Consider the following 27,960-nt stretch of genomic DNA (forward strand, 5'->3'; position numbering starts at 1 on the left):
ACATACGGATCGCCAAAAGAGACTGAAATGCCTTGAATGTCACACACACACAATGTCAAATGTGCTACTTATGATGAACCACACTCCACCAGAGCATAGGTATAGGAAAAATCACACCCGTGTGAACTGAGTGGTGCAACTACACATTTATTGTTATAGTTACTGTACATTAGAACCAGGAAAGCATCTGTGTCATAAGTACTCTCTGTGATGTCAGTGACGTCACATACTAACCATAGCAACCATTCTCGTTTTTTTGGTTGCTAACCATAGCAACCATGCTCATTTTTTTGGTACAAACACGGGTACACGGGTACAAAGCCAGTTGTTGGAGTGGTTTGCACCACTCAAAAATCATACTGACAAAACAAATACCTATGCCTACCCCAGACAGGGTGACGAAATGTATTTATATGAACAAAGTATTAAAACATAGATTTCTGTTTGTTTAGCAGCCTTTTTGTCATTTATGTTTATTACTGTAGCCACTTTTCCTTTTATGTGCTTGATATGAGTAACCCATCACTAGGATTGATACTTTGTGCAGGAAGGGAGCTTGACTGTTGGAGGAGTGATGTTTAAACCTGGCAAGTACAGGAAACATGTACCGTTTGAATCGCTTCCAAGAGCCAGAACAGGTTTAACTTTCTTTTGCAATGACAGTAGCTATAATTTATTCTTTGTACTGTGCGTTCATTGCTTACATTTTAGGCGCTGGCACCTTTAAGACACCAGATGCACATCCTAATAGCAAAGTCATGGAGTCAGGAAAATAACTTATGGATAAACAGATACAGTACATATACATAAGAGATTTATTTCCTTTATTTCTACAATAATACTACAGTATCTGTGAGCAATTGTGCATTACTACATTGTAATATATTGAATTTACTGTGAGAGTAAGGTTAATCAACACTCCGCACTGCATTGTGCCAGTTTTGGACTCTTGCAGCAGCTCTTCATAGCAAATGGGTGTTCAATGTCTCGCTCTGTGACTGCCTAAGGCTCTTGGGTAAATTTGACAAGAGGGTTCCTGTTGACTGCTAATGCCCGATTTATATTTGGTTGCATGCAGTGTCACGCACCAGAAATAGCTGATAAACAATTGCATCTACGTAAGTATGTAAGCTAAAGGCCTACATCAAGTTATTTCTGTTCCACCAAAGTGACCAAACAGTATACTACCCATGTAATAAGCACCCAAAATAGACAAAAACTCATATACAGCATTTCTTTAAGGAAGGTGGGCGGTCCTGTCCCCAGTCATTTAATTATTGAGAATGTAGGAAGAACAAAAGGGAGACCGAATATTGGACAAAGTTCTCTTTGTCTAAAGATTCTGTCAGAATTCATTCCCTGACCAGCAGGAGCACACGTCTCTGCAGGCGGGCATACGACTGGTAGAAATATCACCATAATTATAGCATTAACTGCTCATGTTTGTGAAATTGTGTTAAAATAATCAAATTGATGGTTGTCAGTGTCATGGGAAGTGCGTCACATTTTAACACTGGATATTATGGTGTATACGCGTGCAATTTTCAGCAGACGTTCCCAAATAGTTCCCAGAAGACTTGCTGTTTTTTTTTTTTTATTAATTTACACAACAAAATATTTTATCAAATTTCCAGGATGACAAAAATCTCCATGATTGTTGATGTCGCACTGATAGACAATAAATGATACATAATAAGGGGCAATAAACTCATATGATGGGTTTATTGCCCCAGGCTTAGGCAGGTTCATAACCACTACACCACTTCTGGGCCCACAAACACATCATTTGTTTGTTTCATCATTTGAACCTCTTTCAACCTGGTGTCCCTATTTTGGGCATGTTGTTATAAGAGGAAATGTTCAAAGATAAAAAAATAAAATAAAAAGCGAAAACAGCAGATCTACAAGCTCAAAACGCACTGTGAGCTAGTAGATTGTCTATTTTCTCTGCATGACACCATCATAATATTAAGTAAAAAATAGGGCTTAAGTGGTTAAGTGTTAAATAAAAAATATAAATGACCATAAGTGGCTTTGTACAGCAGCTTAACTAGACACACCACTGCTTCGACATAAACCTCATAGTAAAGCAACTACACAGTAAAACCCATGGTGTTCATTTAGCTCTGAGTGTACACGTGGAACCACATGGACCCGTAAGGATCCATGTGGTTCCACAGAGTTCAATTGACACTAGATTTTACAGTGTTCTGTTCTCTCTGAATTGACATAAATGTAGTGAAAACCACATCCCAGACGCCTGGAAACTTGGCATAGAGAATGTACTATATGGAAATGGATAAAACAGACATACAGTATATGGATGGAATAGCAGTCGGGTACCAAGAGTCTAACCTCTGGTTATACATATGCTACAACTAGACCAAATGATGTCTGATAGCCAGTGTTTCTCAACTGATGGCTCCTGACCTACAAGTGGGTTATGAGTGAATGAGTCATTCTCACAAGGACAAGGTCATGCTACAATAGCAACTTACCTTCTGCAGTCTGGGTTGTGGCTTCACAGGAGGACATTTGGGTTCTGCACGGTAAAAATCCTGATTGCTAATGTAACTCGCAACCATTTAAGCCCTGTACTTCATCATACAACATATTCCGGAAATATATGATATGCTATTTTTGAAGATTATTTTCGCCATTGTGATATTTGTAGGGACACCAGGGTTAATGTTGTTAAGTCTATCTATACCTTTTACGGGTCTATGAGAAGTAGACAGAGTTAAATGAACACTCAGGATTTTACAGTGTAGGGGAAACCAGTTGAGAGGCATTGGTATAGATTAGTACCACATGTTAATTAATCGGCTTCTAAGCCAAAAGTAGTCCAAGATATATAAACAGTACATGTACCTGTCTTTGCTCATTTAGACCCAGCTACAGCAGTCAAAGATACACATCTCAACATACAGTACATACTCGTTCATTAATAACAATCACAAGTTTGCTATAAATATATTATATCTTTGATCAGCAGCACAGCATACTAGGATGTACTGTAGACCCCTACAATCTAGATTACCAAAGAGATGGTTGTGTTATACAGTAATGCAGTGGTGGATTTATTTACCTAAAAGTAAAAGTCTCAATATCGTAGAAAACATTCTGTTACAAGTCAAAGTCAGGTAATGAACATTTACTTGAGTAAAAGTACAAAAGTATTGGCATTAAAATATACTTAAAGTACCAAAAGTAAAAGTACTCATTATGCAGAATGTCACGTTTCACAAGGTATCATTATGTGTAAAATGAATTAAAAATAGCAGATCTACAAGCTCACAGTGCATCAACGGGTAGTGAGCTTGTAGATCGGCTATTTTCAAATATTTATTTTTAAATAGGGCTGAAGTGGTTAATGTATGTTTTGTAATAATAATTCAAATCTACAAACAACTAGTAACTAAAGTTGTCAAATAATTGCAATGGAGTAAAAATTCGCCTCCAAGATGTAGTGGCGTAGAAGTAAAACTAGAAATTAGAAATACTCCAGTAAAGTAAAAGTAGCTCAAAATTGTACTTAAGTACAGCACTTGAGTAAATGTACTTAGTTACTTTCCACCACTGCAGTAATGTGTGTACCGGAGCCTTTTGTGTCCTCAGGTATACATGATGTAGTTCTCGGGTACGAGGCCTGTCCTTCCACCGTACGTAGCCTGAAGCCAGCCTGGCTCCACAGAGGGGTACACTGCAGACACAAACACACACATTGAGCTATTATAACCCATTTAGACCTGAGGCCGATTCTAAAAAAGAAAAAGAAAAAGGCTTCTAAATCCTAACTGTTTTCTGAAAAACCTATTCTATGTCAGTGGTGCTCAACCTTTTCCATGTCAAGTACCCACAGAATTATCTGTATTTGACCCCCATCTGAAAATATGATGTTCCAGGGACCCCCAGAAGCAAAGGTATGAGTTAAAAACGTTCACTGTGAAAGAATATATATTCAAAGATTTGCGCCACATTTTCACAATTTAAAAAAAATAGCAGATCTACAAGCTCGTAGCACAGCACTCTGTGCTCAGGTGTTTATGTGCGTGCGGCGCTCGCTATACCCACCATTAGAGAACAGCGCCCCCTGGGGAAAACTGAGTTCATGACTGTGCTCTGCCTCGCAGGAGTACAGGGCCCTCGCTTCCCTGACAAAGACATAGAAAAACACAAGAGATATGGAAAGTCAAGGGCAATTCCATCACTTAAAGTTGGGAATATTACTTTCATCCATCAATCTATCCATCTTCAACCGCTTATCCGTAGTCGGGCCGCGGTGGCAAGAGGCTGGCTCCGCCAGAGAGCTCTAACCAGATGCCCGAACCACCTAAGATGGCTCCTTTCCAAGTGAAGAAGCAGCAACTCCACTCCGAGTCTCTCTCGTGTGACTGAACTTCTCACCCAATCTCTAAGGGAGATGCGCAGTCACCCGTCGAAGAAAACTCATTTCGGCCACTTATATTCGCGACCTTATTCTTATATTACTTTCATTCTTTTGTTATATCATAATTTAATTATTTTTGTATTTTAGCATTGTTTAATGGCTTTGTTTGTCCAGTCCAATGTTTCTCAACTGATGGCTTGTGGCCTAAAAGCAGATTTTGAGTGATTCTTACAAGATCATGCAAGAAAATAAGCTTAGATTAGGGTGAAGAAACAAATCTGGTATATATTGGGCCCCATAGAGAAGCTAAAGAACTATGCGTAACTAAAGTATGCTGTTGTGAATATTAACTCTTACCCACATTAACCTTGGTGTCCCTATTTTGGACATTTCTTTATTAAATGTGCAAAAATGTTTGAACATTTTAATAATGGAAATAAAGATAATTTATTCTTCCCTTCACACGGATGAAGGCTGTGTTGACATGACTCTATGCCATTCTAAGCTGCTGTACACACTTCTACCCCCCAACAGATATCTCCCCCATGACCTGAGTTTGGGTCAGAAACCACAGTTTGTGCACCAATTTGTTATGATACTATGAAAGCAGTTCTCACTTACCTTCCTCTTATATCCAGGGCTGAGGAGAATACTGCACTGTCACACAGAGTAGCTCTGGATGACAACCTGCCACACACACACACACACACACACACACACACACACACACACACACACACACACACACACACACACACAGTCACACACACACACACACACACACACACACACACACACACACACACACACACACACACACAATTAATTCAGACATTGTTTTGTTTCAGTTTTGTTTTAATGTATTTGATTTCAAATAATGTTCGAAATAAACTCATTCATTCATACTGCACACATTATTACGCATTGCATTGGCATACTTACTCTCCTTATAGAGCATAAAATAAATATTCCCTCAGAATATGGATAAAACTCTCTAACTTGTGAGACACTTACATTGATCCAGGTGTCTGGTAGCCATTGCTACGCACTGGTCTGTGTTTAGGAAGCACATTGGAGCCACTGCGAGTGTGTGTGGCTTTACGTGTGAGCGTTGTGTCACGATGGTCCAGTGACATGAGACTCTGTACCGAACCGTGACAGCTCTTGTAATCTGGACACAGAAAACAGTAATCAGAAGCAAAAGCACATTGTAATCACGGATCATTCTTTCATTTGTTTACGTCTCCAACATGTAATGCTACAATACAAAATATATAATAATACTTTGAAGGGTTTCTTTATGATGAATATTTATGGGTATGATACAATACAGTATGAAGAACAGCTGAGGTACATCGCTGAAGCACCCATAATAGCAAAGACATTATCTCGTTATGTGTTATATGGGCAGGCTAACATTCCATACAGTATAATATGCCAATACGTTTTTCTTTTTTTCCCCCCAATTTTGTCGTCATGGCAATTGTAGAAGTATTGTCTTTGTCACTGCTACTCCTACGAAGAGCACAGACACCCATCGTATCTCCTCTGATACACATGACATGATGAAGGCCACTTCTTTTCACCTGAAAGTGAGGACTTTCATCGGGAGCACATACCGCACGAGGAGGCACATTTTAGTCCACTCCACATGCCAGTGAACAGTCGAACTGACCAACCTGTAGTGCAGCGACAGAGATTGCCCTCCCTCGATCCCACCATGGAGGATCCAAACCCCTAGTCTCAGTCTGCAGTGGAGGGCAGGAACTCTACCGCTGCACTACTTAAGTGCCCAACTAAGCAGTCTTCTATGTATCTCTGAAACACCACCAAAGTTGAGCTTAAACGTCCAGTGATGTCACTAGAATGTGAAGACGACAAATTGTCTATCTGAAATGCACGTGATGGTTAGAAAATGCATGCAATGTTTTTGAAACCAGCGTTCGACCAATCAGCTGGCTTTGCTGACGTGTTGCATAAGAAGAAAAGAAAATGCAATATGAAGCACGCACCTTCCGAGATGTGCAGCGATGTGAGCGAGGAAGATGCGGAGAGATGGTAGGGAAACAAGGATGAAGATGATGAAGAGGAGGACGATACAGTTCTATAGGCAGCCCTGCGCTCCTTTGACGGGGTGGAGGAGGTAGCGTTTGCGGCTCTGGCCTCCTCCGCCACGACGGCAGATCTCTGCTCCGCAGACTGGCGGTTCTCCAGAGAACCGACGGAGGAGGTTCTCTGGACGGGTCTACTGAGGGAGGAGGTTCTGGCGGAGGTGGCCGCTCTGGGCTCCTTCGTGGAAGACAAAGAGGAGGCACTTCCTTTCACAGGTGGACTCCTCTCCAGTGTTGAATGTAAGGTGGAAGTGGAGGAGCGAACAGAGGAGTTCTGGTGTTGGTTCAGGGAGTGGTTGGAGGAGGTGCGCGGGAGGGAGGGGGTAGGCTGCGGGGAGAGGATGCTGTCTGTCTGTCCCTTATAATCTTTCCCATTGGAAGAGGGTTGGGACAAAGAGGTAGAGGATGATGGTGCAGGAGGAGTTGTAGTCTTGGGGACTGAGGGAGAGGAGTCTGGGACAGCAGCAGGTGAGAGAGGAGGAGAGGTCTGGGACAGTCCATTCTTTTCGGAGGAATGGGATGACAGAGATTCCTGGCTGCCCATAGGTGTCGTACTGGGGCTGCTGCTGAACGTGTCACCTGGAGGAGATAAGAGATGAAACATGAGTCACATTCTGGCATGTTGTTTTGGGTCGTTTTCAGCATAATTTTAAGTGATGACTGATAGGAAAGTAAGGATGCAAGCATATCGCCTGATGGACTGAATCCATAATCTGGAGGGAACTGTCCTGTGGTCCTACGGGGATTGTTGGATATCTCGAATATAATCACATTCTGCATCTCACTAAACCAGTGTCACATGTTGTTCTTCTATCAACTAGTTAGCTTGAAGGCTAATTTATACTTTGTCATATGATTGTCGTACGATAAAAAGCGGTTATTCTCAACTGAAAGAAGTGTTGACGTGACTTTCCAATTGCAGATATGTCATTGTTGACACAGACCTGTGAAGTTTGGATTAAGCCCCATTTTAATGTTCCCTGTAACTCTAGGAGGGGGCGTTGCAAACTGACAGGCGAATATGTCAACAAATCAGAACACAGTGTATTAATAATGTCCAATGAATAGTGCCTATCCAGAACTAGTGGACAGAGTGAGTGTACTGTAACTGTACCACACTATGGTGTGAATCCAAACCAGCACAGTAGGACTCACTGTCATTGTCTGCCAGGCAGAGAGCCGGAGGGTAGAGGCGGGCCTTCCTTTTCCCAGATGACATGCAGATGGCCTTGTTCCTCCGTGGAGCAGATCGAGATGACGGCGCCTGAGTGAGGGGTACCGAGAGGTCCGGGGCTTCACCAAAGATCTGATAATCAGAGAGATGGAGACGAATAAGGTGTGTGTGTGTGTGTGTGTGTGTGTGTGCGTGTGTGTGTGTGTGTGCGCGCGCTCATACGAGTCACTCTAGAAGACATACCTTATTGTGGTTTTCAATGAGAATCTCTACCACAATATTCTGGAACTTAATGTTCATCATGGCTGCCACTGTCTCTTCTTGTGATCTCATCAACGTGGGACCAAAGATAACACCCAGGTTAGAAACAGTCATCAGATTCTGATTGCTGTGAGTGGAGACACTGGAGAAAGAATAAATAGATGAATAAAAACAAGCTCACTTTGTATTTTAGCACAAGAAACATACATTTTCTTTAATAACATTTATTTTAGAAGCACACACGTGAGAAGGTGTTTGGTCAGCAGGTCCAACATTTCTTTGTTTTTGTCTGGAAGTTTGTAGACAAGAGCGTGAATTGCACTCACACGATACCTCTGATCATCAGACTCTGAAATCAGACAGGATTTGGAGTCAGATTATACATGAGAAAATCTAGAAACGTTTTTCAGGTCATATACTGTATGACTTGCAGCTTGCAGTCAGACTTCAAGAACTGTCACTCCACAATCCACATACACCTACTATACACTATACTATACTATACTATACTATACTATACTATACTATACTATACTATACTAAAACAAAGGCAGTGGATGGGGGAAAGTATGTGGAATGGTCTTACTGGAATTACGAAGAAACTTTGATACCATTGACCATGCAATAATGCTGCTAAAGGTAAAGGCAACTGGCTTTGACAGCAATGCAATTATTACAGTAGTTAGATGGCATGCTATACCTCACAGGAAGAAAACAAATGACGTGGGTGGAATGCTTTCAACGCCAATAGGGACACTAAATGTGAGGTACCCCAAGGCAGTGTGCTTTATGTTAATGACCTTAAATCAGCTTGTTCCACACATCTATTTTTGTATGATGATGACTCTGCTGTCCTTGTGTCCCAAAGGGGCAGGGTAGTTGTTGAAGAGACCTTGAGCAGTGAGTTAGAGTGAGAATTTGGCTGTCCAGCAACACGTTTTTTGGTCTAAAATCAAGAGAGATAGACTTCCAACCCTGGAAATGAGGATAGGGGAATCTAGGACAGCATCTGAAATCACATACGATATGCTACATACAATTTTCAACATACTTTTGAGAGCATCCACAATATTATCTTTCATTTCAGACTTATACTAATCACATGGTTTCAACTAATTATGGAATCTGGAGGTCAGCTTAAGTACTGCACATTTTATGTTGCCGTTTCATCATTGTGTATAGGCAGTGTTTATTGTACATGTCCTATTTCAACAAATAACACATCTATATTCTAGATGTGTTTCATCGAAGAGTAATTGATGTTACACCAGATGTTTGGTCGCTGCCTGGCCCCCATGTAAATTCTGGTATGTGTCCTATACATTTCACACACCACTGAGAAGCTACTAAGCTTTCGGACATACTAAAAAAGTTTTGGCGCATGGCAGTGACATTATGCCAAAGCACAACCCGAATTTGACTATAATATTCATATCGTCTAATTTAAATTAGCAGAGGCAGTACAAATTTCACATAAGGTCTCTACAATATATTTTATATCGTTTATTTTATGGGCCCTAGCACCAAAAAAGAAAATCCCCCAAAAATAATCCAAAATATTATTTTACTGTGAAATACCGCAGTATACAGTATTGTATAGAGTAACATCTCATACTGTTACATGCCTATTTACCACTAAAGGCAGACAGACAGGTTTAAGTGATCTATCGGGCAATTCCTTTTTTTAGGGATGCTCCGATCAGGTTTTCTGGGAACGATCCCGATCACCGATTGTTTTTCTCATGATCGGCTGATACCGATACCTATCATAAGGGGAAGATTTTAATGTCAAAACCCACGTCAAACCCACGTCAAAACTGTTCCTGTGTGTGTGGGGAGGAAGGGGAGAATGTTTAGGACTGTCACAAAGATGCAAAATTATATATATATGATTGATTTTTATACCACTTAAATGGTAATGGTTTCTCCAGATAGGGTAAATTGCAGATCACCGATCGAGTCATTTCAGCCGATCACCGATCGGTGGCCGATTGATCGGAAAATCTCTACATTTCTGTATGCAGTTGGGATTTTATGGAATAAGATTCTTGTGTAAAAGTAAATGTAAAAGATAAGCCACAGAAAGAGTCTTCAAGTCGGTTTTAAAAAGATGGTTAACTTCTATTTGTATGCGCTAGTACCCCATTATCCCACAATGGAAGTAAGCGGTTTGGCTTCATTGTGTTTTTACCCATGGTTTTTCATGATTGTATATGCATGTACAGTATTGCTGCAAGGCGGCTTTTGTGTATTTTTAAAAGACCATATAAAGAAAGTCAATCAGACATGTAAAAACAAATCTTACTGGCTGCCTTGATGAAATCTTTGTGCAGTCTGTAGGTCATCAGTGGCTCTGCCAGGCACCTGAATGGACGAGGGAGAGAGTGAGTGAACCCTTTAACCCTTTAAATAGCTTGCAGCATGGCACGAAGTGACGCCGTGTGAGCATGCAGATCTGCTATTTTTGAATAGCCACGGCTAAAATCTAAAATGGCACAGACGCTTTCCCATTTCCCGTTTTAATGGGCTAAGAGAGGGAGTGAATAAGTGAATTCATGTGTGACAGCATGTGTTACCTGATGTAATTCTTAAGTCCACTGGTGATAGTCTTGTTGTCCCAGATGTCTGGATCCAGCGTCATGTCAGGAGGAGAGCCGGCAGCTACAATGCATTGAAGTTACTGTATGTCAGTCACTATGCCTTTAACCCATTTTGGGCGGGAACCCCTTTTGGTGTTAGCATTATGTTATGCTTTAGCTATTGGAAAATAGCAGATCTACAAGCTCATAGCGCGCCACCGAGTGGCGCGCTACGAGCTTGTAGGTCTGCTATTTTTGAAAAATCAAAGAACGACTGACATAGAAACATAGCTTTTTCAGAAAACTGTCAGGATGTAGAAGACATTTTTAGGATCTGATCTCAGGTCAAAATGGGTTCAATATGGATACACCTCTAGTAGAATATCCACTGGCTACTAGAATTTACATCTCATTCACACAAAGAGTGACGATTTTATATCCTAATATAATGCATATATTATAAATATAATAAGGTAGCTGGGACACCAGGTGAATGAGATTATGTGTGTGTGTGTGTGTGCGCACGCTGTGTGTGTGTGTGTGTGTGTGTGTGTGTGTGTGTGTGTGTTTGATGGAAAAAGAAAGCAGCAGTAATAATTGGTCTGTTTCTTACCAAACACAGTGGACATCAACCGTTGAACTTTGGAGTTGACTCCTCCAATGCGGTAAAGCCCTAGAGTGTTAATACCTGTCACATCCCACAGAGAAAAACAATAGTTACATATTTATAAAGTATTTAAATGTTTTACAGTAAGGGGAACAATATACATGTTTTAAAGGATTTGATCAACTTGGCAAAGAGTAAAAACTGGCATACTTCTTAAAACTAGGCATAAATGAAATGTGATTATTACCTCTTGTTTCCACCAATTCTATACACCTCTTCACAAAGTTGAACCCTGCCCCATTGAGAAACGCTGTAGAAACACACACACACACACACACACACACACACACACACACACACACACACACACACACACACACACACACACACACACACACACACACACACACACACACACACACACACACACACACACACACACACACACACACACACACACACACACAATTAGTATAATTTACAATGAATCTACAAAAATAAACACAAAAATAAACACAAAATTAAATAAACACACATTTTGCTGAATATACTGCACACATTGGCATACTTACTCTCCTCTTTCTTGCTGAGCAGAGAAGGTAGAGTGTAGATCTGAATAAAATAATAATCAAGTATTTCATAGACTGTAAAATGATTATTGTAGATCAGATAATACTAGATGCTGATAAAGTTCCTAATTAAGTGTTCTTAAATCAAAACAGAGTTGAAATGAATCCATAAGAGAATTACTTCTCACCTCATGGGATCTTAGCCCAATTTATTTATTTAATATCCATTATATCAACAAGTCAGTGTCCAGTGATTTATGAATTGTATTACGGGAGACACAAAGCAACTTTAACTTTCCTCTTCTACCCTAGATCTGAAGCCGCTTTCCTGTGCACGTGCTGACATTGAGCCAATAGAGCCAGCCTGCCTGCTCAGAGGATGAATTGAATCTAACCCATTCTGGGCGGGAACCACCTTTGATGTTTTAAGCATTATGTTATACTTTAGCTGTTGAAAAATAGCAGATCTACAAGCTCATAGCGCGGCACTATGAACTAGTAGGTTTGCTATTTTAGAAAAATCGTGAAAATGTGGCCCAAATGTTTGAATATATTCTTTCAGAGCAAACGTTTTTAACTCAAATCTTTGCTTCTGGGGGGGTGGGTCACTGGAACAACATATTTTCAGATGGGGGTTGCCGGGCCAAATACAGATAATTCTGGGGGTCCTTGACATAAAAAAGGTTTAGTACCACTGACATAGAAACAGGTTTTTCAGAAAACCTTTAGGATTTAGAAGACTTTATTTTTAGAATCGGTCTAAATGGGCTAATAGAGCCAGCCTGCTTGCTCAGAAGATTAATTGAATCTAATAGAGCCAGCCTGCTTACTCAGAAGATGAACTGAATCTAATAGAGCCAGCGTGCTTACTCAGAAGATGAACTGAATCTAATAGAGCCAGCCTGCTTACTCAGAAGATGAACTGAATCTAATAGAGCCAGCCTGCTTACTCAGAAGATTAATTGAATCTAATAGAGCCAGCCTGCTTACTCAGAAGATGAACTGAATCTAATAGAGCCAGCCTGCTTACTCAGAAGATTAATTGAATCTAATAGAGCCAGCCTGCTTACTCAGAAGATGAACTGAATCTAATAGAGCCAGCCTGCTTACTCAGAAGATTAATTGAATCTAATAGAGCCAGCCTGCTTACTCAGAAGATGAACTGAATCTAATAGAGCCAGCCTGCTTACTCAGAAGATGAACTGAATCTAATAGAGCCAGCCTGCTTACTCAGAAGATGAACTGAATCTAATAGAGCCAGCCTGCTTACTCAGAAGATGAACTGAATCTAATAGAGCCAGCCTGCTTACTCAGAAGATTAATTGAATCTAATAGAGCCAGCCTGCTCGCTCAGGGGATGAATTGAATCTAATAGAGCCAGCCTGCTTGCTCAGGGGATGAATTGAATCTAATAGAGCCAGCCTGCTTGCTCAGAAGATTAATTGAATCTAATAGAGCCAGCCTGCTTACTCAGAAGATGAACTGAATCTAATAGAGCCAGCCTGCTCGCTCAGGGGATGAATTGAATCTAATAGAGCCAGCCTGCTTGCTCAGAAGATTAATTGAATCTAATAGAGCCAGCCTGCTCGCTCAGAAGATGAACTGAATCTAATAGAGCCAGCCTGCTTGCTCAGGGGATGAATTGAATCTAATAGAGCCAGCCTGCTTACTCAGAAGATGAACTGAATCTAATAGAGCCAGCCTGCTTGCTCAGAAGATGAATTGAATTGAATCTAATAGAGCCAGCCTGCTCGCTCAGGGGATGAATTTAATCTAATAGAGCCAGCCTGCTCACTCAGGGGATGAATTGAATCTAATAGAGCCAGCCTGCTTGCTCAGAAGATGAATTTAATCTAATAGAGCCAGCCTGCTCGCTCAGGGGATGAATTGAATCTAATAGAGCCAACCTGCTTGCTCAGGGGATGAATTGAATCTAATAGAGCCAGCCTGCTTGCTCAGGGGATGAGCTGAATCTTGACTATCAGGTCAAAATGTGTGTCAGATCCTGTGTCTGGGTGAGACATGACCTTTGACATGATCTAAATGTCTCAATAGAAGAGCAGGGAGACAAAATTCAACCACCCCAAGTTATATTGCATTTACATACTCTACTCCATACAGATTGTACATTTAATTTGAGTTATTTAACCCTTTACCCGCCAGGATTAATTAATAACTTCGATATAATTCACGCCAGCATTTCCCCCAATTCACCCCTTATTTTGAAGAGCCAAAAATCGCGACCGGATGTTATGTTGTCTAACTAGTGTTTGTGTTGTCGCATATCACTTCCGGTGTTGCGATCGGGGACTGACAGCATCATTGCGAGCATCACAGCGTCGGCTATGGGCTGTGCAATAAACCTTGTTTTGACCAGAAATGCCATCTGGGACAAGAAATTGGAGATACAGGTGATCAAAAGCACTATAAAAGACCAATTGCTGTTGATCTATTCTACGGCAATGGCACCAAGCATGGAATTTATTAATTAGTGCCACTTTGAAGTTCGAATAATAGAACTGAGAAAGAGACAATAGTCTAATACTGGCGTGGCTACCATGTCCATGTGGACCTCGGACTTGTATGGATGTAGGACTCCAAATGTGGGCAATGTTTCAGCCTAATCTCACGTCGTTGTTTTACAATACATTATAATGTTAAAGTTATATAAAACACAACATGCACTGAGGTACTTCCTTGGCCTGCACAAAACATTTGGCGCAATCAGACCCTTGTCTAGATGGCTCGCCTCCTACAGAGCCACACCATAATCAGAAGGCAGACACTGACATGAAACTGAGAATGATATAGTAAGTAGAATATGACATACGGGCTCTTTTCCATCCATGGCCTCCAACCACAAGCGTCTGTTGGACTCAGAGAGAGCCTGAAGGGTGATGACTCCATGTCTGCAACACACAGCAACATACATGGATGATCCACAACACACATCTACAGCCCAGAAGCAGCGAGTGCATAATCTGGCAACGGCATGAGACGCGGCACTGCCGGGGGGAGGACTGGCAGCTGCCGGAGTAGGTGGATGGATTATGACAGCTCCGTTCCGCTGCTCTGTCGGTCCTTTCGGCAGCCGTGCTCCAGCTGCCGAAACTACCGGTAAACTGCCGGTAACAGCACGGCGCTGCCGGGGGGAGATGTGCCGGGGATTATGACACTCCACTGCCGCTCCATCTCGTGGCGCCTGCCGCGGGCTAATGCCATGCGCTTCGTCGTGCTTGCGGGTATGGTTAGGGTAAGGGTTTGGGGTAGAGTGTCGGACTGACACTACCGACTGCCGCGGGTGTTCCGCGTCAGATGCCGCTGCCGGAAAATGCACTCGCTTTCTCTCCTACAGCTGTCAATGTATCCATGAAAATTAAAAGAATCGAATCGAATGTGGATCTCAGGATCCACATGGGAACGGCTTACATCATTTTTGTTGTACGACAAAGTATAAGTAAAATTCAGTCTTTGTATTACCATTGTATCACAAAGTAATACACAATATATTTTAGTCATACATTGTTTCCTCTTTAAAGCTCTATTTATACTACAACCCATGATGGTGTTGCTTGCCAAAAAGAACAGATTGCATCACGGTACGATTTAGTTGGAGATCAGTTCTTTTCGGCAGGCGATACAGTTGTGCGACGGAGTATGAATGAGGCATTATGCTGCATTCACACTATCAGCTACAGAAACAAGAAACCGACCCAGCGTGATCACCTACATTGTCACTCTTTTTTATATATATAAATAATTTTTATCCCATGATTTTGCAACCCATTTTTTCACCCAGTGTCAATTATCTAATGCAATCCCGGGGCGATACACTCCCTCTGCCAACCTGGGGAGAGCAACGGACTGACCTCATGCTTCCTTCTATGCATGAGGAGTCCAAGCCGCTTCTTTTCACCTGACAGAGGGGAGTTTCCCCGGTTGGACGTAGCGCGTGGAAGGAACACGTTATTCCAATCAGTTCCTTTCCCCTCCATCAGGCGCCCCGGCTGGCCAGGGGGAGGCAATATAGAGACCAGGATTACTGCATGTTTTTTGTGAGGGTACCTACCCTAGGGGACACGGAGAGAACATGCAAACCTCCCACAGAAAGGCCCCTTTGCATTACTCGTACTCTCTATACTTCAGGACATGCTACACACACACTACACACATAGTGTCCAGTACAGCACACGCGTCCTTCCACCTCTCACCTCTCAACCACCTCGATGTCAAAGCAGAAGCGCTTGTCGATGGAGTCAGTCTTCCTCCGGACACACAAACGCAGCTTGAACATCTCTGGACCCCCAGCCACCACACCGTTCTGTTAACACACACACAGTCTCAACATGAACATCTCTGGACCCCCAGCCACCACACTGTTCTGTACACACACAGTCTCAACATGAACATCTCTGGACCCCCAGCCACCACACCGTTCTGTTAACACACAGTCTCAACATGAACATCTCTGGACCCCCAGCCACCACACCGTTCTGTTAACACACACACAGTCTCAACATGAACATCTCTGGACCCCCAGCCACCACACCGTTCTGCTAACACACAGTCTCAACATGAACATCTCTGGACCCCCAGCAACCACACCGTTCTGTTAACACACACACAGTCTCAACATGAACATCTCTGGACCCCAATCAGTAGTTCTCACCTTTTCGTGCCAAGGGATCTATCTATCTATCTATCTATCTATCTATCTATCTATCTATCATCTCACCTGTCTGCTGGATGGTCTGGTTTCTGTGTTGCTCATAGTAAACATCTTTGAGCTTTTCTCATAGGTGCAGTAGTATCTTGTCCAGGCAGAGCCCAGCGGACCTGAATAACACAAAACCAAAGAGTGTGCTTTGAATCATTGCTTTATTCACACATTGTGTGTGTGTGTGTGTGTGTGTGTGTGTGTGTGTGTGTGTGTGTGTGTGTGTGTGTGTGTGTGTGTGTGTGTGTGTGTGTGTGTGTGTGTGTGTGTGTGTGTGTGTGTGTGTGTTCGTTCGTTCAACTGGTGGAAATTAGTGGTAATTGTAACGCTGTGTGTGTCCCTGATAGCTTGGTACCAAAACTCCAAACATTCACTGGGTGCAGTGTGGTTAACCACCCAGCCATCAAACTCTATAGAGTACTGAAGCCTGAAAAAACCACACATCCTGAGTCACAGAAGTGTTTTTAAATCCCAGACTTTTAACATCATTTCATATAAGAAACACTCAGGCGATTTTACTTATGATCATGAAGCATCAACTGACAGTGAAAAGGTAAAAGATGATCCAAAGAATAAGACAATAAAGCTAGGCCTGTCTAGAAATCGACAATTCTCAGGCTTAAAAATGACTACATTTTTCATTACACATGCGCCTCCCTGCTTTCATCAAACAAACTAAATAACACATTAACAAATGCCACAAAATCTAAGGAATCACACAAATATTTATTTGACTTAACATGGCATGCTTCAGTGGGGACAGTTAATCATATGGTTGTCTAATGTCGTTTTTAACGCTACTTCCAGGTACCATTCCGGGTTACTCTTATGTGACAAAATACAAAAAACAGTAAAACGTCTATGGGATTTTGAATGGGAATAACACTTCCGTGACCCACCGGGGCATGGGTTTGACATCAGGACTTCGGACACTATCTAACCTACAAAATGTTGAAAAATAGCAAAAACAATAGATCTACAAGCGCTGCATCGTGTTGTGCACTTGAACAAACAAACATATGTTATTTCTTCTGTACATGCCTGACACACAAATGATGGCCTAGTGCTCAAACATGTGGACGTAGTGGTTTTCTTACGTTTCTCCTGTATGTACAGATATCCCTCCATGGTGAATGAGCCGGGGGCTTTGAAGTCTGCTTCTGCAGAACGGATCCTCTTCATTAGTCGCTCAACTTCTGCACGGGTGCTCTCAAAGTTATTACGTGTCTAAACACAAAACACACACACTTCATATATTCAATATATTTTATATTGGTTAATTAATAGTGTCTGTCTGTCTGTCTGTCTGTCTATCCATCCATCTATCCATCCATCATATTTATTAACAGAGAGTTTGTACAGCTTGTACTGAAAGGCAGATTTACAAACTTACATTCTGTAGGTTGAACTGCAGCTGCTGCTTGTACGGTTCAAACTCACTGGCCAGCTCGTAGCCCTCATGGTAGAAGGTGAACAGCCCCTGTAGGAACGCTAACAGCTGGAAGAACACAGTGAGAAATGTGATGAAGTGGGAGAGGGAGGGCAGTAGTCACAGGAAATGCACAAAGTGAACGGTTCTAATTCACGCAAAGCACATGCAATTAAAGAAAATATATATATGAAAATGCTACACACTATCTGTCTGTAAGCACCCGTAAGCTTTGTCCTTTGGTTTGGTTTGCTGGTAAGCGGTGTCTGTCTGCTGCCGTTGTTGTTTACTTAACAACGATTCTGTCTCTCTCACTCCCTCTCAAAAGCCAGAGTCATACTCGCAAGTCAGAAATAGCCGACCTGCAAGATCACAGCGTGTCGCGGATGCGACATGCTGTGAGCTTGCAGGTCTGCTATTTTCGGCGCGTGACACCGTCGTGCGACGGCACATAAATTACGCTTTAGGCGGAGGAGATCCCCACACAGGAAGTGCCAGTGAGGGAGCAGGAAGTGGGCTCAACTGATATGTATCATGTAAATATCATTATCATTGGACGGTATGTGTTTGAGTTTGTGTGTGCGTGCGTGTATATGTGCCTCTCTCTGTGTGCATGTGTGTGTATATGCCTCTCTCTCAGTGATGTGTGTGCGTGCGTGTGTATATGCCTCTCTCTCAGTGATGATATTTGCCAGTATGTGTTCATTAATGTCCTTACTATGCTAACTGCTTCATTAGGCTGTTTACATGCACAGCAGAGGGGAATTTTCCATTGCATATTTCTGTGATACAATCTTGCAGTCTCAAAACAGTCTCTCTCCTATAGGCCAAGGCTCGGTGACAGAAAGCAACCCACACAGAAACGTACATTTCTCTTCAATATGCGTTACTCTCTGAAACATAATATATATCTAACCAAACGTAATCTAAATACATCACAAAAACAATACATTCTTGGGTCTAAAGACGTCAGCTACATTTGAATACATATTCAAAGACATGACATTTGAATAAATATTCAAATGTAATTGTAAATAAGTCTCAGTAACAATAGGGGTGATTGAGGAGAGAGGTTGCGGTACGACAGTTAAATACTTAATCTTCATGTACATAGACAGGAATTTCTGACCAAATGACACACATTGTCCGAACAAATCATTTCTAGAATGTTCTTAGATTGAGGTAAAAATCGTATCAAATGGGGTCCAAATTTGTATCAGATTGGGGGTTCCTTATTAGAATTAGGGTGTCCCAATCACGTTTTTTTGGTCCCGATCCGATCATTTGATTTTGAGCATCTGACGATAGCGATTTTCCAGATCCGATATTTATATTTATAGAACACGTTTATGCCATATCATAATAGTACAATATCCCAAATCCAGTCTAATATCATGATATAGATATAATATTGATACTAGGGATCTCCCGATCCGATCGCCCACGATTTCCGATCACCCGATCCAATCGGGACAACTCTAATTAGAATGGTTGAGAATCAGTGCCCTAGATGGAAGATTTGTGTGACTCACCGGCTCCACAAACTCAAACTTCTTCCTCTCCTGCACTTCCTGGATCTTGAAGACGTACTGCAGCGATGCATCGTAAAACACCTGCCGGTCTTTACCCATTTGAGAATCTGCCTGCAAATGGACAGAAATCGCTCAATATGGTTCAATCTGAGGAGGCATTATCATGGCAATCTAGATAATATTGTCTCTGTGGTGTACCTCCTGCAGCTGGGACTCTTTCTTTTTGGACGACAGGCTGAGGTGTTTCTCCAACACAGAGTAGTACTTCTCTGTCTCCTTGTCAAACTGCTTCTTTCCCTCCTACAGTAGAAATGTTGAGAAATGTGTGTTTTTATATATATATATATATATATATATATATATATATATTTTTTTAAAGGCAATTTTTATTAAAGTATTAATCTTTATAGAAAATATATCTGCTGTCGGGAAGAAACCACCCAACCCCAAAATGTTCATTTTTCAAGAAAAATAAAAAAATAAATTTTGGGGGGGAAATTAAGAAAACCTTTATTTTGAAAACAAAGCAATACTGCGTCAAAGTTGGTGTTGTGACTTTATATATTGTCAATTACTTGCATGGGAGAGGTGGTGGAGTTAGTTGCTTTAATTAGCAGCCAGTTTGAGGTTCCAATGGAGTTAAGAGGTTTTATCCAAGGAGTTTTTATACTACTTTCCATTGGTTCAATATTTTCGAAATATCTAATGGAGTTAGACGACAACAAATTATATTACATTTATTTCTCACAATAAAAGCAAATTGTCCTATGGATAATATATTCTATAGGACTGAGATGTACTAGGACAGAAAAATGGAAACATAAGGAACTTTAAGAGTGGTTTAAATGATGGGATGCTGCCAAAGTAAACAGGAAAGTATGTTAACCTGCACAAGTCTTTTCAAGAGCTAAATCTCAGAAAACATAATGACCCAATTCTTGGCCATTTTATGGAAAAATAATATTTGTGTGTGTGCCTGCGTGTGTGTCAAGAGCATATTTCTCACACACCCCTGTGTTACATTCTATGGACTAAGGAGGCATTCCACCGGTATCATGTATCATCAGAAAGTAATAAAGAACTCCTCCATCAGCCGGACATAATCGAGCCCAATTCTGTTCATCGAATACTTGCTTCTATTTTTTATATCTCTTAACGAGAAGGATGGATTGAACCATAACATGTGGGACAGCTGCTGAAACCGGACACTACATTGTATGTTTACAGTATCTCTCTCTCGCTCTTCGCTCAGATCATGTCCGTTCCCATGACCTTGTTACTGACACGGGAGTGTGACCCATCGTGTGTCTGACAGTTTGACCCATCGTGAGCCAAACTGGACTCTCTGACCACTTTGTGGGAGATTGACTAGCAGGCTAAACCCAGCACAGCACACAGAGCTGATGACTACTTCACGGAGTACTCTCTACAGATGAGATGATGACACACATATCTTCAGGGATTTACTACATGAGCAGGCGTTTGACAGTTCATAGTCCGGCTCAACCACACGTTGACTGGCCACATGGCTTCAGTGGAGACTGTAGCTAACCACAACTAGGGCACCATGCCCCACCAAGATTGTCCTGTTAATGGCAGAATATCTGTTGTTTCTTTGCATTGGGTTGATGCCACCAGAATATTTTCGTTGCATTATTATTGTCCAATGCCAAAAGAAATAAACATACATCCAATATATTTTAACATTTATTTCACTCAAATGTATGTCCAAGGCTCAAATTTGAGTTGCTCTTGTGTGCATGATACAGAAATGAATTGTGTGTGTGTGTGTGTGTGTGTGTGTGTGTGTGTGTGTGTGTGTGTGTGTGTGTGTGTGTGTGTGTGTGTGTGTGTGTGTGTGTGTGTGTGTGTGTGTGTGTGTGTGTGTGTGTGTGTGTGTGTGTGTGTGTGTGTGTGTGTGTGTGTGTGTGTGTGTGTGTGTGTGCCCAGATCCTGGGCATGACGTTAAACTGCTCCGTTGTAACTACCACCGTTAATGCAGTGGGTGCAGATTTAAGATGCATTTGCAACCTCTGTGGACTGTGTGCTTCAACACCATCGCAAGCCTGCATACAACAAGGCGCTGCTCACCGATGGAGTATATCAAAGGACAGCCGACGCTGCCTGGCATCCCTTCCCGTGAGTAGCTACCGGGAAGAGAGGCGTCCGCTGTCGGAACAACAGTGCATTTCGGGCCCATGGGAAACGCTATGGAGACCGATATAAAACCAGGCGGCAGTGCAGGAGTGGACTGGGAACTTGGGTTCCCAGTGGTCCAGCCTGGGACACGCGTGTGTGTGTGTGTGTGCGTGTCTGTGTCCGAAGCTAATCTCTCAACCTCCACTCATTCTTTAGTTTTTTATACTTTTTGAAATATTTCACTTGAATTTATAATGAAGTTAACATAATGAACATGAAGCTGGCCAAGAGAGTACATGTCGTACATCTGGTACCACACTGAGCATGTGTTAACAAGTACTAAAAAAGTATGTTTAGAATCAGAACCATATTCATTTGTCATTTACATTTATTTAGAATAATTCTTGGAGACAAAGCGATTATGATTCTGACTGAAGTACACGTGAGCATCTCGTCAGCTAAATGGCACACATAAAGTAACACAACACATACCTTGACGGCTCCTATTTGCTCCTTACGGAACCTCTCCAGGGGTGAGATCAGTACATCATCCGCATTTTGGATCTGGGGGGACAGTCTGAGTCAGGATCAGGTTTATTCACCATGACGCAGTGTGAACTTGTAGTTCAGTTATTTTCATCACACAACACAGTGGGCAACTATGGATAAATCAGGCTTAATTTATCCATTTATCCAATGAATTGCATATGAAGGACCCCAATGGAAAGTTGGAAACAAGCCAATAGGCTTTCTTGGGTTTAAATACTCTTAGCAGACCTTGTATTGAACTGTACTTTCCTGTGCTTTTTTCTGAAAACTGTTCATATAGTATTCAATCAATCTATAATTCACCATTCACAATCTTCGTTAAGTGTTGCTCGACGAAAAAGAACAAGTGAGAGAGAATGAGGAGGAGAGAGGGGGAGAGAGAAAGAGAGGAAGAGAGAGGGGAGGAGAGAGGGAGAAAGAGAGGAAGAGAGAGGGGGAGAGAGACTGAAGGCAAACACACACACAGGCTCCTTTTATAGTCTTTCCCATGCCAGACTGGGCCCTGAGTCTCACAGGGGAATTGGCAGAATAGGTTCCACATGCTTTCACTGCAAGCACACGCACATCTCTTATACCACCCTACCCTAGTGCACAACTCTAGGGTGCGCGCACGCACGCACAACCACACTTAGGGCCAGATTCCAGTCACTGTACAGTACACAAAGTCCTCTGGTTGAGTTGGGGTCTTTAAATCTAATTCATTATGGAGCCCACATGTTTCACATAGTTTCTTCATTTACATAGGTGAGGTCAGCTGATTCTGTGTACAAAGAAGCTATACGCACACCAAAGTCCTTGTGGCGGTGCCGGCACACGGGAGAAAACTGTAGAGGAAATCTTGAAAAAACAAGAAGGTGGCCGCACACGCCAATAGCCAGAGTGCCAATATTTTATTAGGACAGCAGGTAAGACAAAGATGAATCCAACGTTTCGGCGGTTAAGCCTTCATCAGAGAGGTCAGCTGATTAACACAAGTGCCTGTTGTAGGGGGGCCACACCCATTTCAAAACAAACATATTTGCTTTGTTTAATTTGTATTTAAGTAATTAACTAGACTAGAGAAAACATGGAAATATCAATACTCAGTGATGCAAATAGCCTGCATCCTGCATCCTTAAGCCCTAACCACACCAAAGGGTCAAGGCGGTTTTACCGTTGTCCCTGCGGTGTGATATGTCTTGTTGCACGTTGACCCACGTTGACCCTAGTGATTCAACGCATGGAATTCAATGGCCCAAACCACACCAAAGGGTCGAGACGGTTTTAGCGTTAACTCCTTGCAACCGTTTGGACCCAAGGAGTTGCATGGTGACCCTTTGGTGTGGTTAAGGCTGAAGACTCACAAATCTGAGAAAGGATGCAATTATGACACCCTCCGGGGGTCCTGGGATGCAATACTGTACTGAGTACTGTACTCTAACGTCATTGAAGTAGGACTCATAAAATGTCCCTGGGACCCATCTAAAAGACCACTCCTGGGTCCCAGGACCCATTACATTGAAACCCTATTTACATCACTGAATACTATGGAATATCCATGATTGGTGGTCCATAACTATTGTCGATGTCGAGGAATTCTGTATGGCTCAGGCTGTTGAGGCAAATGGAGTCGGAGAGACCCGAGTACTAAGTACTTCTAAGATAGACGTTTTTTACATGAGCTCACGTGAGAAGTACATGATACACACATATCAGAGGTCAAGTAGTTCTGTCCAACAGCAGGGATAGGACCATATTTATACACTTAGATAAGAGGCCAACGCCACAGAGACAAGCTGTACTCATAACAAGAAATACAAGAATACCAGGCCAGCATACAGTAGCATCCTGGAATATTGACACACTGCTAGGACATATTACGGAGGAAGACAAATAGCATCTGCGATGACGACACACCTATTGACACACTGCTAGGACATACAGTATTACGGAGAAAGACAAATAGCATCTTCGAAGACGACACACAGCTTAATATGCAAGATAGCAAGGACATATCTAGCAGGGGGTATAAAACCGTATTCCACAACACTATCATGACATCACTTCACTTTTTGAGTGGTGCAACAACTCCAAGGAACAGCAATGTCTGTGTTAACCTATGTGACTATGTATGTGACTATGTTACTATGAGTACCAGTAGGGGCAAAAGTGACACTGTTGTGCCAGAAACAGAGAGAGATAGTGCTGCACTGTTGCCTGCTAATGAGAGAGAGAGAGAGGGGGGGGGGGTTGAGGGGAGTTGCACCACTCAGTTCACACGGGTGTGATTTTTATCTAATAGCCCAATTGACACTAGTGGGCAACACCTGTTCTATTCTATTGTTTTAAACTACTTTGTCATATGACCATGTCGTAGTGCACATCACAAAGGATGCATTTTCAAGATCTGAACTTTAGAGGAAAGAGCAAAGGAAGTCAGTGACTTTGACCTTGATGAACATCCTTGATGAACATTCCCTTCATTCAAGATGGTATTGAATGGACTACTACTCCATCCAAGTTCAACATTGTTCATTCAAGACTAGCTGCCTGCAAGAAGGACAATCTGTGCATCTAGTCATCTTAATTGACAAGACAATTTGGCTATGTTCAATTTGTTATTGACTATAATCACAGTAAATTTCAAGCGCTTAGTTGAGACATTTCAACCCTGGTGTTGGGTACGACACTGACTAGTAGACCATGTCAATATTAATTGAAGTAGACGGTGCACCAGACTAGAATGTTCAAAGTTCAGGTTGTTTTGGTGAAAATTAATGCTTTATTTTTATTTGTTTTATATATAATCTGAGTGTATAAAGCTACTCTTATAGTTCAATTACTACACTGATCTCTCTCATCTTTACCTCAACTAAACCTTAAATGTTTTTGGATTTGTTGCTTTTGTTTTAATTTTAATTTACACAGGAAAGTGTAGACAGGAAGTTGAGGGCACAGAGGGGTAATGATAATATGCAACTTTGGTCTCTAGCCAGAATTGAACCAGGGACACTGTGATTATGTGTTTGACGCACAATCCAGCTAGCTGCTGGTTACACCTCTTTATAAATATCTTCACAAACAGCATGTATGAATTACACACATCCTCTCGCTCTTTCTTTCTATCACACACACACACACACACACACACACACACACACACACACACACACACACACACACACACACACACACACACACACACACACACACACACACACACACACACACACACACACACACACACACACGCACGCACGCACGCACACGCACGCACGCACGCACGCACGCACATGCACACACCACACAAACATTACCAATCGTCTTCTTTCCTCTTCCATAGTGCTCAGAAGCTGAGAAAATTCCTTTAAGGATTGGGCTGCAACACAATGTACAAGACCATTAGAGTAGTACAGGGAACAGAATATAGAATGCTGTGGTAATATTTGGCGTTTTACTGCATAGTTCTGGACAGAAACAGGTTGACACAAAAAGGTAAATGCAAAATAACTGCTGGTTCAAAATAAACCATAGAGTTCAATAGATTTCCAAGCGAGTTAAATTTGTTATTTTGCCACAGTACCTATATTCATCTCATCATCAGTCTCAGCATCCCCAATGCACTCAAACTGGAACTCTTGCAGAGATTGAGAGAACCTCTGCACAGCCAGAGACAGACCTGGTGAAAGGAGGACGTATTAAAACTTGATTTAAACTGTAAGTATGTATCACTTGCTTACAAGAACTGATCTGCAAACTAACAATGTGCCACATGTGTGACAGAGTAGAAAATTAAGCATGTAAGCCAAACATTCACAGGAAAAAAGTGAAAGTACAGCTCACCATTGCATTGTTTCTATTTTAGCATCAATGTGGCTATGGTACTTAGGCAACAAAATGTTTTATCATAACTGTGTAGTTGATACTCTTCTAAACACAGGTGCAGATTCAATGTTTTGCTCATTGACACATACTAGGGAGGGATTGCACCACAAAAGTTCACATTACAAGTCACTCTTACACCTCCCTCTACACCCAAAAATAATAAAATAAAATAAAAAAATATTATATTAAAATAATAACACTTCAATAATGCCAGATAACTATTAATTTGGAACATGTTTTGAAGAAATGTCATTATGTGACCATATGAATCCATACTGAATATTGTGGTTTGGACCATATTTGTGTTCATACAGCCCAGCACACCATGATACATAACCCTATGAAGTAGTTCTTCATTCCCTTTCAGGACATCTCACAAGTCACAACACATTTTTCTGACCCAATGGTTTACAAAGTCAGAAGTTGCAGATGTAGAAGAAGCCACCATCTTGACAGTAGGTAGGCTACACTAGCTTGATCATCAGCTGCATCATCTGGGTCCATGTGTATGTTGACCTCAAACTGAGAGCTTGTGTTTTTTTTAATGCAATGTTCGCAAACTAAACGTTATTATAATGCATATTTTGTGGAGTGGATGTAGCCTACATCATGTTTTTTGTATGTGAAAGAAACACATTTCTTTCTTTGTGGACAACTTGCGATTCAAGACATTCCAGGGAGATTATGTTAATTGCACTAAAAGACATACTTCACTAAGTGACACAATAATAACTATGTGCAACACCGTTTGTGGACCACAATATTAGCACCACCGTTATTTGCAAATACCACATTATTACGTTATGTCTCAACAGTCGAAAAACGTTGTGTTGTGTGGTCCCACCACTAACTTACCAGGTTTAATGTATACTGCATGCTATATACAGCTATACAACAAATCAACAAACAATCAAATAAATCATAATAAAGGCCAAGTAACAGTACAAAAGCAAAGTCTCAAGCTAGGCTGTTTGTGTGCCTTTTTCGGCATAATGGCCTTGATTTGCCTACAACACTCTGATAGTTATCATCAGGGACTATAAATGAGACCAAAGGTTGTCCAAGTAGGCTAAGTATGCGAGCTTGTTTTTGACGCCCAATAAAACACAATATGACATACTTACTTCTCAGGGCAGATATGAGCAAGTTTCCATCTTTAATGAGGTCCTTTATGAATCTGTTGGTGCGTTCTAGCTCTATCTCATGGCACTGCAGTCTGTCTCTAAACTCTGGACTGTCCAAGAACGAGTCACTAAACTCCAGCGTCGGCAGACCCATCGGTAAACAGATATGATGCACTTTAACTTAATTCAGATGTGTTCTGAAAAAAATCCTCGGCAATGAGGAACAAAAAGGAAAACTTTTATTTCAGTGCTCGGAGATTAAGAGTAAACTTTCTTCCAACTCCTTCTTTTCCTTTTTTTACCTTTCCTTTTTTCTTCTTTCATGCTCTTCTCAGTTTTCCCACAGAACTTCCGGACAGTCCAGACTGTGGATCACAGCAGAGGCGTGGATACAGAGAGTTGGATTCTTATTATCATGACGCGTACTTTGTTCAGCGACTTATTAGACTTTATCCTGGAGGACTAACTTGACATCGCCATTGAGAGATTCCAAATGGTACTTTATGGATGTTAAGTTAACATTATATTGGCATTAAAACAACTTTTTTTTTATCGAGGATGGGCGGCTGCCTGCCACCGAAAACTAACTGATTCAACGAACTCAACTCTGTCTATCTACGGCTCTCAATCACGGGGTGCGGGTCGTGTTACTATGGGGACGGGAGACTCCTGCTGGCGTTGGGAGAGTATTTTGCCAAGTAATTTGAGGATTTATGTCCAGTAGACCTAAAAATCTATTATGTAGGGGAGGAATCATCAGTGTGCATTTAGCTAACCTTTTATGTTGTTGTCCCCCCATCAGATTTGATCTGACATGTGAATGTGAATACATGTTAATTAGTTGTAGAACTTTATTTATATTTTTTATTGCAGGCATTTTTTAACATTATAATATATATAATTAATAATATATAT

At 41.5% G+C, this 27,960-nt stretch overlaps 1 protein-coding gene across 2 annotated transcripts; it reads right to left on the bottom strand.

The window, feature by feature from the left end:
• Nucleotides 1–1,232: 1,232 nt before the first annotated feature.
• Nucleotides 1,233–27,527, bottom strand: LOC306928509 (rho GTPase-activating protein 42-like). 2 transcript variants are annotated; one of them, XM_079508686.1, is made up of 25 exons: nt 27,348–27,527; nt 27,046–27,242; nt 25,620–25,715; nt 25,354–25,415; nt 22,001–22,072; nt 19,568–19,669; nt 19,370–19,480; nt 17,802–17,906; nt 17,506–17,635; nt 16,427–16,527; nt 15,903–16,012; nt 14,522–14,600; nt 11,695–11,734; nt 11,370–11,432; nt 11,129–11,203; nt 10,513–10,597; nt 10,242–10,300; nt 8,180–8,285; nt 7,919–8,078; nt 7,657–7,807; nt 6,403–7,080; nt 5,405–5,561; nt 5,012–5,077; nt 4,075–4,154; nt 1,233–3,703 (listed from the first exon to the last, which is right to left on the bottom strand). In XM_079508686.1, the coding sequence occupies exons 2-25, from the start codon at nt 27,197–27,199 to the stop codon at nt 3,615–3,617; spliced, it is 2,931 nt and encodes a 976-aa protein (XP_079364812.1). In that variant the 5' UTR covers nt 27,200–27,242; nt 27,348–27,527; the 3' UTR covers nt 1,233–3,614. The 2 variants fall into 2 exon arrangements, with proteins under 2 accessions (XP_079364812.1, XP_079364811.1); XM_079508685.1 differs by having other exon boundaries at nt 27,046–27,527.
• Between the last annotated feature and the right edge of the window lie 433 nt (nt 27,528–27,960).

Source organism: Electrona antarctica, assembly GCF_951216825.1.
Source record: "Electrona antarctica genome assembly, chromosome: 8".
Taxonomy (NCBI): Eukaryota; Metazoa; Chordata; class Actinopteri; order Myctophiformes; family Myctophidae; genus Electrona; species Electrona antarctica.